The sequence below is a fragment of the Schistocerca nitens genome, chromosome 7 (genome assembly GCF_023898315.1).
Source record: "Schistocerca nitens isolate TAMUIC-IGC-003100 chromosome 7, iqSchNite1.1, whole genome shotgun sequence".
Taxonomy (NCBI): Eukaryota; Metazoa; Arthropoda; class Insecta; order Orthoptera; family Acrididae; genus Schistocerca; species Schistocerca nitens.
The window spans coordinates 178,251,641-178,264,741 of NC_064620.1; the positions used below are offsets into that span (position 1 = coordinate 178,251,641).

The following is a 13,101-nucleotide window of genomic DNA, read 5'->3' on the forward strand; positions in this document are numbered from 1 at the left end:
GCCTCGGGCATGGATGTTTGTGATGTCCTTAGGTTAGTTAGGTTTAACTAGTTCTAAGTTCTAGGGGACTAATAACCTCAGCAGTTGAGTCCCATAGTGCTCAGAGCCATTTGAACCCATGTTTTTATTGTAATCACATACAACAACTGGACATGGTATAGTCATACTAGTTCCATGTTCCTGTTTTCTTGACACTACGCTCTGTTCAGTGCCATGGAAGTTTGACACAAAATACACTACTTTATTGTCCCTCCATTGAAATACTGTTAGGTCTAAAGATGACTCTCTGTGATTTGATTCCCCACGCTTTAGACGTTTTTCTTTAGGTAAAATAGCTGGCAAACCTTTCCTGTTTGTTCTAATTGTTCCACAGGCAAATGTATTTACAGATTTCTGTGTGAGAAAAAGTGGACAGAACAACTAGTGAGAGGTAACGAATTGTTGCTACAATAAAGTGTTCGCACAACCTGACGGTACTAATAAGTCTGCTTTATATTTTCCACTTTATCTCATTCACTTGTAACATAATGCTTCAAACTATTATACAAAAACGAAGAAGGTAAGTACATACAATGGAAAACTCAACAGAAGTTTTAATAAATTGTGCACAAATTCAGGCAACACCATGGAAACAAGCACATAAAATCTTCTGTTTTCACAGTAGCACGCGAAAAACAATTTCAAGCTCTGACTGCCAGAGAGGTCTATGAATTGCACAATAACATCTATGAAACAGTAGAGCAGAGTTACTGTTACGTACCGATAGGCTCTTACATCAAGAAAATGCACCGCGAGAAAATAATGAGAGTCAAAAGTTGCTGGTAATTTTGAGTACCGTCAGGCAACAAAGGGTTAAGTGAGTTTGAACGTTGTGTTAGAGTCGGCGCACGACCGATGGGACACAGCACCCCAGAGGTAGCGACGAAGTGGGGATTTTCCTGTACGACCATTTCATGAGTGTACCGTGAATATCAGGAATCCGGTAAAACATCAAATCTCCAACATCGCTGCAGCGGGAAAAACAGGACCAGCGACAACGCAAGAGAATCATTCAACGTGACTGAAGTACAACCCTTCCTCAAACTGCTGCAGATTTCAGTGCTGAGCAATCAACAAGTGTCAACGTACGAACAGTTCAACGAAATATTATCGATACGGGCTTTCAGAGCCAAAGACCCACTCGTATACCCTTGATGACGGCACGACACAAAACTTCACGACTCGCCTGAGACCGTCACCGCCGGCATTGGACTGTTGCTGATTAGAAACATGTAGCCCGGCCGGACGAGTTTCGCTTCAAATTCTATCGAACGGATTGACGTGTACTGATATGGAGATAACCTCACGAATCCATGAATCCTGTATATCAGCAGGAGACTGTTCAAGCTGCTGGAGGCTCTGTAACGGTGTGGAGCGTGTGCAGCTGGAGTGAAATGGGACCGTCCGCAGCTCGTGGTCGTGCGGTAGCGTTCTCGCTTCCCACGCCCGGGTTCCCGGGTTCGATTCCCGGCGGGGTCAGGGATTTTCTCTGCCTCGTGATGACTGGGTGTTGTGTGATGTCCTTAGGTTAGTTAGGTTTAAGTAATTCTAAGTTCTAGGGGACTGATGACCTAAGATGTTAAGTCCCATAGTGCTCAGAGCCATTTGAATTTGAAATGGGACCCCTGATACCTCTACATACGACGACTCTGAGAGGTGACATGTACGTAAGCACCCTGTCTGATCACCCGCCTCCATTCATGTCTATTGTGCATTCCGAAGGACTTGGGTAATTCCAGCACACAATGCGACACCCCACACGTCAGACATGCTACATAGTGGCTTCAGGAACACTCTTCTGAGTTTAGACACTTCCTCTGGCCACCAAACTCCCCAGATATGCATATTATTGAGCATATCTGGGATGTCTTGCTGTTCAGAAGAGATTTCAACTTTCTCGTATTTTTACTGATTTTTGGACAGACCTGCAGGATTCATGCTATCAGTTCCCTCTAGCACTACTTCGGACATTAGTCGAGCCCATGCCACGTCGTGTTGCGGCACTTCTGCGTGTTCTCAGGGATCCTTCACGATATTAGGCAGGTGCACCAGTTTCTTAGGTCCTTCAGTGTAATTACCGTGCAAGTACCAAACTTGGTAACATTAATGTCCAGAGTATGGAATGCATGATTTCCTTGTGTCACAGCGGCACCGTCCAGTTCCCACTCTGGCTACCACGTGCCGTGAGCAGCCATCGTGATTCACAGTCTCACGCACCTGACTAGTCGAGTGCACTCGTTGACGTGTCAACATGAGCTTCGACAAAAGGAGCAGGGCATTATAGGTGAAGCTCTATTATCAGAACAACAGTAATGCTGCAGCTCCATATCGAGAACATTGCCGGCTGAAAGGCTTATGGAAGGGTCCTCTTTCTACACCTGCTGTGCGGAGCATGATGAAGTAGTTCGAATCAGCTGGAGAATTAGGCGTCGCATCGGGAAGAGGCCGGCGACCGGTTGATGAAATCGCTGTTGCTATGGCAGACTATACTGCTCGCAATATCCGATAGTGAGGCAGTGCGCGTGCTGTGTCACGACAGTTGAACATGCCGTTGCCCACTGTACGGAAGGTGATTCGGCCGGCCGAAGTGGCCGTGCGGTTAAAGGCGCTGCAGTCTGGAACCGCAAGACCGCTACGGTGGCAGGTTCGAATCCTGCCTCGGGCATGGATGTTTGTGATGTCCTTAGGTTGGTTAGGTTTAACTAGTTCTAAGTTCTAGGAGACTAATGACCTCAGAAGTTGAGTCCCATAGCGCTCAGAGCCATTTGAACCATTTTTGAAGGTGATTCGCACCATTCTCAAACGGTATCCGTACGAGATCCATGTCGTACAGCGGCTTACACCACAGGACGCACAAAGACGTGTTGATAGTACTCTCTAATTTCTCGGAAGGCTTGAAGTTGATGAGGGCTGGTTGTGGATCATCCTGTGGACAGACGAAACTCATTTTTCTCTGAATGGTGAGACGATCACACAGAATTCCCGAGTATGGGGATCTTCACCTCTAGTCACTGTACATGAAGTTCCTCTCTATGGTGAACGAGTCACCGTGTGGTCATGCTTCATGACTGCTTTCATCATTGGCCCGTTCTTTTTTGAACAGGTTGGCGCTGAAGGACCAAAGACGTGCAGTATGACTGGCCAGCGTTACTGTGATATACTTCACCAGCATGTCATACCCGCCCTACAGGAGAGAGACGCATTGATCTCAACAGTTTTCATGCAAGATTGGTCCCCGTCGCACGAGCTAGCGAAGTTCGCCTGCTTCTCTGAAACACATTTGAAACGATCGAATTATCAGCCGAAGGTTTCCAAATGCTTGGCCGGCACCATCACCTGATCTCACTCTCTGTGATTTCTGGTTGTGGGGCTACCTGAAGGACAGGACTTACCAAGGGAGCATTCACACATGTGCTGATCTGAAGAGCAGCATATCAAGAGAGGTAGCCAGCGTACCTATGGACATGCTTTCGTGGTGCTGCACAGAATGCAATCCTGCGCTTTCAGACATTTCTGGACACTGAAGGGCGCCGTACTGAGCCCCTTTTGTAGCAGTAATGGTATCGGTATGTAACGGTATGATGTACCATAGCAGCACATTGAAAATGTTTCAGTTGAACTGATTCTGCATTATTTGTCTTCCCCATGTCCTTGACATTAATGCTACGAAATTTGAATTTCACACGGTAATTAGTTTCCTGCTATAACATGTTTAAGAGGGTAAGTTTAATTATGAGCATCCGGCATCTCGAGAATGCCGGCTCTTACTGTTAGACACTTAAGAGCGCATTCCAAGATGTAACCGTCCATCGGGTGTGGCTAAAGTAAACCTGAAATTGCTGCCCCAGTGAGAAAACAGTGTACCTAAATACTCCTCCGAACACTAAACTCTTTAGTCTCGGAAAACATCTTTACTATGGGAATATTCATCTAAAGTATTAATAATTATAGATATACAACCCCAGTGTTCTAAGTTTTACTAACCAGTAAACAATACCGCCAATAAACAACTTTACTGAAAAAAAACCTCACGAAAAACCAGAATGCCTTGGAGTGTTATCAGCGTAGTTTCTTGTTGGCACTATTGCTTTGCGTTTTCTTTGCCCATTCATGTCAGCAGTTGAGAGAGATTATAAAACACAAATTTATTGAAACGTTTACAGGTAACATTGGAGAAACTGGGACGGTCATGGATGAAGCTAATGAATTGTTTATTTTAGTAATATGGTTTTGCAGTTTCTCTGTAGGAACAGGAATAGTGTTTGTGAAGAAATATTTTACAGAATTGAAAGTAATTACGTGTTCGGGTAGCCGTTATCCTGGGGAAAGTAGTCAAACATTACTCTTCCCTTTGTGACTTCACTTATATCGGCAAGCTTAACCAGTTCACATGTTGCTGACTCTGCGGCTCATAATGGCATATTTGCTCTCTATAAATTAGTGGCCAATGATTGATGAAAGGCTGTGGCACATCTTTAAAAAATCTGCTTAGGACTCACTCTGTACGTTCTTAGCTAAATGTATAATTGACGAAGCTACTACTCAAGCTTGTGGGGAAACAAAGCAACTAGATGTTCTTACCCTGCGGAAACTTCATAGACTAGGCGATATAGTTTTTAAATGCCTCGTACGCTGAGTACGGATCACGTGCAGGAACCGTCGCTCTTGATAAAGCGTCCTATTCTCGAAGGCTTCCGCCGATGGCGCAATCGATTGTCGGCTGTTATTGCAGCAGCAGGGGGCCAAACAGCCTCGAAGCTTACGCGCTGTCAACAATGAAATACGAGCCGAGTTGTAGGCTGGCAGGGGAATCGTTGCCGCAGGGTGCCGTCGTCGTAGAATGTAAACAAGCTTTTCTCGACAAAGGCCGTTCTAGTAGACTCCACTGCGTCGGGGTGGAGAGGAGTAACGCTTCTCGAGTGACTCCAGCACGCGTCCTGTTCCAGTGCTCCTTGCTTTTTCATTTGTTCAGCACACTCCAATCGCAGCTGTTTCCAGCGCAAGATTAGCACTTGTCTTGATAAGGCAGGATGTCTTAGGCCTATCTTGATGTGTGGTTTTGTCGATTTCCTGTCAGTTTCGCTAATTTTGACGTGTCGTGTTTTCACAAGTACGGTGCATCTAACCTTCGCGATTTCCTAACTTAAAATTTACTTTCAATCACGTTTTGAGTTTAGCGTTAAATAAGGCCTAGCTAATTGCTGATCATGTTACTAGTCAGGCCTAATTCGTATACTTCATAAAAAGTATGGTTGTTGGTATTCCTTATTTCTACAAGTTTATGATCAGTGCCTCAAAAACCGAGGCTGAGGTTTCTCTTAATATTTTCAAAATAATGCTGTTAATTAGTTTGCAGATCAAGAGGCAGTGCTTGTGTCTGGAAGACAGATGTGAGAGAACATTGTTCTCTTAATAAACTTCTTGCGTATAGTCATTCGTAGCAGCAAAAAACTCGAAATGATAGTGTTCTTGATGATGGGTGAAACGAAAACGAATTGTCAGTTCCGAGCGCATCTCTTACTATTTACTCCACTAGATGAAGTAGATACAGATTTAAACAACAGCAGACATTCAAGCGTGTGAATGGAAAACAGCAAGTTCGTAAACGTCCAATCCTCATGATGCCACAGAGTCGATTAACATAAACGAAAATAAAATCAATGTATACAGACTCTTAAAAATAAAATAAAATATTTTTGTTTGCATGGCCATCTTCCGCAGCAGCTGTTATTATTACTGGTTTGTCCGTCTTAAGCTTACCGCATTTAATTAAAGAGTATTTTACAACCGAAGCGGTTAGCTTTTATTTGCAAAGGATCATTCGTAGCCACACAGGAAATAATAATACACGATGTTTTTATATTTTGGTTCTTATGCATTAAAACAGTATAGCTTTATGAAGTTGGTGTGCAGTTTATTTGCGGTGTTTGTGCCTCTTGTTTACGTATCTTGCAAACCACTGGTTTTTTCCTCGTTGTTAACGGAGTTTGAGGTCGAAAGGAACTTTGTTGTACATTCACTCTAGGCAGTTTATCGCCTTGTTAAAAGAGCTTTTTCTTACCTCGTATTGACATTATGACGTCCTCATAGGCCTCTTCGTTGACTGTCTTTTACCGAGCGAGGTGGTGCAGTGGTAATTCACTGGTCTCTTATTCGCAAGGACGTCGCTCCAAATTCCCGTCCGGCCATATAGATACAGGTTTTATATGAGATTTAGGGATTGCGGTCGGATGACGTCGAAATCTTGGCACGATATTTCGGCTAAAAAACATTCAGGCGTCTTCTGGTGACTGTTTTGCATTGTATGTAAAACTCTCACGTGAAGATAACTCAATGCTTGTCAGCTGAAATATCGTGATCAGATGTCGACGACTCCAACTGCAGACCCTAAACTTCTTAGAATACTCTGTACGCCGGAAAATTCAAGAATCACATCAGATTTAGGTTTTAGATTATTTCCGTAAATCGATTAAGGCAAATGCGATGATGGATCGTATGAAAGGACACGGGCTATTTTCCTTCGAATCCTTTCCCAGTCCGAGCTTATTCACCGTTCCTATTGACTTCGTCGTTGACGGAACGTTAAACTCTAATATTTCTTCCCGTTTTTGGCTATTCTTTAACCGCTTCTTCATTTCGTACACTAACCGCCCACTTAAGTTTTTAATAATCCTCGATAGAACTACACCTTCTTTGTTTTCCAGGCCTTAACTCGTATTTTCATGGGTTTACCGTGATATTCTGGATTTAGCGTTGTTAGTGGCGGAGAATGGACAGGTGTCCTTCCTGTCACACTCTCCCCCCTCCCCCTCCTGCCCACGCCTCCCACCCCCTCCCAAACCCCTATCTCCGACAGCCTGGTGCAGTAGTTCTCAAACTTTGGATCTAACGGAACACTTTGAGAATTCCGGTACTTTAGTGGGACACCTTGTTTACTTTGAATTTTAATGCAATTAATAAAATGTTTAAAAATAACAGGAACTCGTTTTGTTCAGCGATAATTTCAATTGTAAATCACAACTAGTAACATTAAATCACAAACAAAATTTTAAAAATTAGAAAGTGTAAAAGAAGACATATTATTATGCCGAGTAGTTTTCCGCCGAGAACTTATTCAATTCCAGCGGAACACAATGTTCCGCAGAACAAAGTTTGGGAAGCCCTGATTTAATGTTATCCAATGTGAAAGTGTGTGATTCCAGGATGTTTCTGAGGCGGGCCTTGGGTACCAGCCCGGTATTCACTAATCGGAAGCGGGAAAACGCCTAAAACAATATCCAGGCTGGACGGTACATGGCCACTCGTTGTGATCAGCAGGCGCTGCCGCGTCTCCCCGAATCCTAAAAGAGGCATCCTAACGCGTGAAGCTATTCGGTAAAGATCAGAAGTGAGTTCCGTATACTGGCTTTAAACTCGCCAGCGAGTCCTGTGTCGTCATCTCCGAACCCGCCGATTCTGTGTGCCCGTAGATTCGGTTCATGAATGTCCGTCGCAGCCTACTCCCCACCTACGCAACCGTGATGAAAGAAGTTCCGCCATTACATTGTTGAAAACTACCATTCATTTATTTCACACAGTCACGATTTCGTCTTTATTGCCATTCTCAAGTGCTAGTAGAAAAATCACAAAATGTCCGACCTGCCTAAACAACAGGAGCAAATTATATAACAATGTAACGACTAATCGGTTATTGGTGAATATTGTTCTGTTGACAGATACATTTGTTTAGATAAAACTTTTTCGAAAACTTCTCAAAAATTAATTTTAATATTATTTAATATCTACTCAGAGAATGTCTAACAATTAAGTTGACATATAGACACTTGGGAGGCTTTACTGGGTCTGTAACGACAGTACCAGAAAACGTGAGATGGGGGTGAAGTGCAATCTCTAAACTGTGATTAATTACTGAAATAAATTACAGAAATGCGCTGTTAGCGCGTAAACACAAGTTACGATGACCAAATGAATACAAAAATAGCGCAATTTTCGTCGCACAAACATAAAAGTGAAGTTGCACTACGCTCACGTTTCGTTTGACGCAGCACATATATTTTCTCAAAGTGGAGGTGGAATAAACAAGAATAGAACCATTTTTCTTGTATTAGAGGAAATTTGATAGTTTTTCGGATTTGATTGGATTGTTTGAGGGAGAGACCAAACAGCGAGGTCATTGGTCTTATCGGATCAGGGAAGGAAGTCGGCCGTGCCCTTTGAAAGGAACCGTCCCGGCATTTGCCTCGAGCGATGTAGCGAAATCACGGAAAACCTAAATCAGGATGGCCGGTCGCGGGATTGAACCGTCGTCCTCCCGAATGCGAGTCCAGTGTGCTAAGCACTGCGCCATGTCGCTCGGTGTTCGTTTTTCGTCTGAAGTATGGACTGTAGCATGAACTTATTCCAGATATCTCTCCTCCTCTGATGGAAAACATTTGCAATTGTGTAGTTTTCATTGATTAATTTTCGTCTTACACCCTCCACATTCTCACAAAACCACTGCTTCTTTAATGGGCATCTGATCCCGTCAGTTGTCATTTCGCCATGTCGTTGCTACTCTACATCAGCAAAAACGTGTACTCATCTTCCGTTCTAACAATAAATAGCGACCAGCCTTATACTCCTGCACGCTTCAGTAATTCATAACATGTCTACGAGTATAAATCGACCCTTGTTCAAGAGGCTCAGACACCTGCAGCTGCCAGAGTCTCTGTAAAATAGCTTTGTCGACTATTGCAGAACAGTCGTTTGGCACGTGGACAACCAAAAAGTAATGAAGCGTGTTACAAGAGGCTGTCCACTGCGTCCCTATTTTCTGGGACATAATGATAGAACCGTTCGTACAATTACTAGAGGAGCATAAACTAACAGATGGAGTTGTAGCTTATGTTGACGACCTGCTAATTGCAGTGTCAGTAAATAACCGTGCCCAGCTAGAAGACAGAGCCAATGGAACACTGCGAACTCAATGGTGCACAAACAACAAACGCAAGGTAGCAGAAAACAAAACAACTTACGCATTGCTGAAGGGAATCCTGCACAGGAACCCAACAGTCAAAACTGGGGACACAAACATCAGAAGATCAGTAGTAACACGCTGCATTGGAGTATACAAAGACGAACGCTTGAATTTCCACGAACACATAAGAATATGCACAGACAAAGTAGAAAAGATACTTCATAAACTAGCAAGATTAACTTCGGAGCAATTCAGACAGCCCTTGCCAGTCACACGAACATACCATTGCGCTCTCTTCGAGTCAGTACTGCGTTTTTCCGCCAGCACGTGAACCCACAGACTAAGTCTCTCTACCAATAGAAATACCGTACGTCGTGGGCAAAGAAGCGTCCTGCTTCGACTGTCGGGGGCTTTCTACACAATGTTGGTCGCTGCACTATGCTTTGTGATGGGGGTCTTCCCAATAGATATAACTATCAGATACCGTGCGGCTAAGTACTGGCTTAGGTGGGGAGACTAGACCAGGTTCGACAGATCACTGGTGTAACGCATGAAACAACACGCTAACTCAGAGTATGGCGGGTGGATACCTGGCAGGGCGAGCGGAACAATAGTTACAAGGGCCGCCGAGGTTACAACTTCTTCCCTGATATCAAGGAAGACTAAAACTAAAGAATATTGATCCCAGCCGCGGTATGGTGCACTTTCTCATAGGTCACGGTCCTTATCCCACGCACTTGAGTCGCGTGAGTGTGCAACAGACAACTAAGTGCACAAGCGGGGGAGAACATTCTCCTGAACACACTGTCTTTTTCTGCAGGCAGTGCACAAACATACGACATACACTACACGTAAACCAGATGGACATAAATGACACACTGTACACTATGGTACGCAATACTGACCGGTGGACGGAACTAAACACACTCGCTGATGAAACTTTCAAGATCCTACACACAGAATATCTACGTAACAAATCTTACAGAAGGCAAGTCGGTATACAAAGACAGCAGAGTGCCCACGGGATGGATGTCTGTGCTGAAAGAACTAGCCATGAAGAACCGAAACAGTCTCTGAAAACCAAGCGGAACTCGAGACGTCTCGCGTTGATGATCCATAGTGGCACCCCACAACACAGCACAGCCAACAAGACCAGAACAGCCGAGTAAAGGGACAAATGATAAAACATACTACAGAGCATAGATCATTTATGTACATAAACAAGTTGCACGGTCATGCCCCAAGTGTGAGGTGGTCCCACCAGGTCAGCAAGCAGTTGCAAAGGAGCTAAATGTCATGTAACTTTTCAAGGGACCTACGCCTCCTGGTGAGCACCGACGTTCAGCCTGGACAGAAGGATCTGTATAGAGCCCAACCCGACAAATACGGGAGTAGATCGGGGAAAACCACTGTACAGGCTGAGTCGTTTGCGTAGCTAGAAGGTGATAACCACCAGATTGTTGCCCAGAGGGAGTGAGTCGGGCTGGGCGTGGAGTGCCTGTTCCTGGGAAGTAGCCATAGAAAAGGGAATCGTGGATGGCGGTCAGCGACTTGAAGTTCATTCCAAGACCCTGGCCGCCACCCACAACCTGGTGGCGGGAATCTCACAAATTCTATCCTTTTCTATTTTCTTTTTTTAATCCTTCTTAACTATCAAAATTTTTGTATTTTCCTTTGCAACCTTAATTGCATTAGTTTTAAGACTTAAAATGTTGCAAACGGAAAACAAAAAGAAATCAAAGCGAAAAGAGCTCGTCTCCACGTGACGGGACGCGGCAAGGGTGTGAGTGGAGGCAGGAACCGGGGTGATATTCACACAAATGGTTCAAATGGCTCTGAGCACTATGGGACTCAACTGCTGTGGTCATAAGTCCCCTAGAACTTAGAACTACTTAAACCTAACTAACCTAAGGACATCACACACATCCATGCCCGAGGCAGGATTCGAACCTGCGACCGTAGCGGTCGTGCGGTTCCAGACTGTAGCGCCTTTAACCGCTCGGCCACTCCGGCCGGCTGATATTCACACAGCCACCTCGGCCCCGAACTTAGTTACAGCGCTCTACATCCATACTCCGCAAGCCACTGACGGTGTGTGGCGGAGGGTACTTTGAGTATATCGGTTCTCCCTTCTATTCCAGTCTCGTATTGTCCGTGGAAAGGAAGATTGTCGGTACGCCTCTGTGTGGGCTCCAATCTCTCTGATTTTATCCTCATGGTCTCTTCGCGAGATATACGTACGAGGGAGCAATATACTGCTTGACTCCTCGGTGAAGGTATGTTCTCGAAAATTCAACAAAAGCCCGTACCGAGCTACTGAGCGTTTCTCCTGCAGAGTCTTCCACTGGAGTTTATCTATCATCTCCGTAACGCTTTCGCGATTACTAAATGATCCTGTAACGAAGCGCGCTGCTCTCCGTTGGATCTTCTCAATCTCTTCTATGAACCCTATCTGGTACGGATCCCACACCGGTGAGCAGTATTCAAGCAGTGGGCGAACAAGTGTACTGTAACCTACTTCCTTTGTTTTCGGACTGCTTTTCCTTAGAATTCTTGCAGTGAATCTCAGTCTGGCATCTGCTGTACGGACGATTAATTTTATATGGTCATTCCATTTTAAATCACTCCTAATGCCTACTCCCAGATATTTTATGGAATTAACCGTTTCCAATTGCTGACCTGCTATATTGTAGCTAAATGATAAAAGATCTTTCTTTCTATGTATTCGCAGCACATTAGACTTGTCGACATTGAGATTCAATTGCCATTCCCTGCACCATGCGTCAATACGTTGCAGATCCTCCTGCATTTCAGTACAATTTTCCATTGTTACAACCTCTCGATATATTACAGCATCATCCGCAAAAAGCCTCAGTGAACTTCCGATGTTATCCACAAGGTCATTTATATAATTGTGAATAGCAACGGTCCTGCGACACTCCTCTGCGGCACACCTGAAATTACTGTTACTTCGGAAGTCTTCTCTCCATTTAGAATGACATGCTGCGTTCTGTTATTTAGGAATTCTAAAACGTAGCCGTGAATGTACTCGAAGTCGCGACATCTTATCTACGGTGCGCGACACTTACCGTTACGCTACCACCTCACACAATAGGTTCTTAAAGATCTACCATAAGCAATCAGAGGGTGGGTCAGTAAATAAATGGCAGCAAGTGAAAAAAAGTCCAAGGGTTAATTTCTGTAGCGAAAGAGTACCGCACTTCTGCGTTTCGTGAGGTGGTCGACTTTATATTTGCCTTTATTTAGAGCTAACTGCCAGTCTTTATACGGTGCCGGTATTTTGTCGTGATCTAAATGGATATTACTACAATTTTTACCGCGCGGAATTTCTCCTCCGATAAGCGCATCATCTGCGTAACTTTGGCATAATCGTTAATATTCGCGTGTTTATCGGCTGTCGGCGGAAAATGTGCTGGGCGCTCGAAGAAGTGCACTAAAACGGCAGAATACTGTGCGCTCGGCGTGGAGAGGGCGGTTGTTATTTTGTATTCCGCGGTTCTAGGAAGCGTGTCAGCGGCCTTGCACAGGGCCCTCCTTTTCTGGAGCAGATAGCCATCGGCGGCTCGCGCGCTCGTGGCCCGGCCTCACGGAGCGCCGGCCGGCTGGTTTTCGGAGCGCGCCCTGAACCGTGGCGATCAGCCGGGTCCATCGGCGCGCCGACCGTCGTTATCGCCGCGCCGCGCCGCGCCGCGACTGCATGGCCGGCGCGTCCGCCGCCGCTGCAGCCTTGAGAAGTGTGCATGTGCAAGCCTCCACACAGGCCTAGTACGCTTCGATACGTTTGTATTCTGAACCTGTGGAGCTTCTGATATCATTTTGTTGGGTTGGTGAATACGTTCGTAGCGTTTTTCCATGAGTTTAATAAATACGGGGTGTTCAAATAGTCTCTCCGCAGTGCCGTATGATTGTCAGCCGCGCGTGCCATATGACTGTTCGTCTGCCTGGGCTACTTCCCTTCCAGTGGACTCTCCCAAGCCGGCCGCGGTGGTCTGCGGTTCTAGGCGCTTCAGTCCGGAACCGCGCTGCTGCTACGGTCGCAGGTTCGAATCCTGCCTCGGGCATGGATGTGTGTGATGTCCTTAGGT

General features: G+C 45.2%; 1 protein-coding gene across 3 annotated transcripts in view; it reads left to right on the plus strand.

Moving 5' to 3' along the window:
• LOC126195163 (autophagy-related protein 16-1-like) overlaps positions 1-13,101 on the plus strand; it is a 651,919-nt gene that overhangs the window by 175,991 nt on the left and 462,827 nt on the right. Inside the window, exon 1 of one of the 3 annotated variants that reach the window (XM_049933672.1) lies at positions 3,582-3,605. The exons of the other annotated variants lie outside the window; for them this stretch is intronic. Within the exon in view, the coding sequence (XP_049789629.1) occupies positions 3,597-3,605 (9 nt within the window). The 5' untranslated portion in view covers positions 3,582-3,596. Of the gene's footprint in view, positions 1-3,581; positions 3,606-13,101 lie in introns of those variants that run through there. 3 annotated transcript variants of the gene reach the window in all.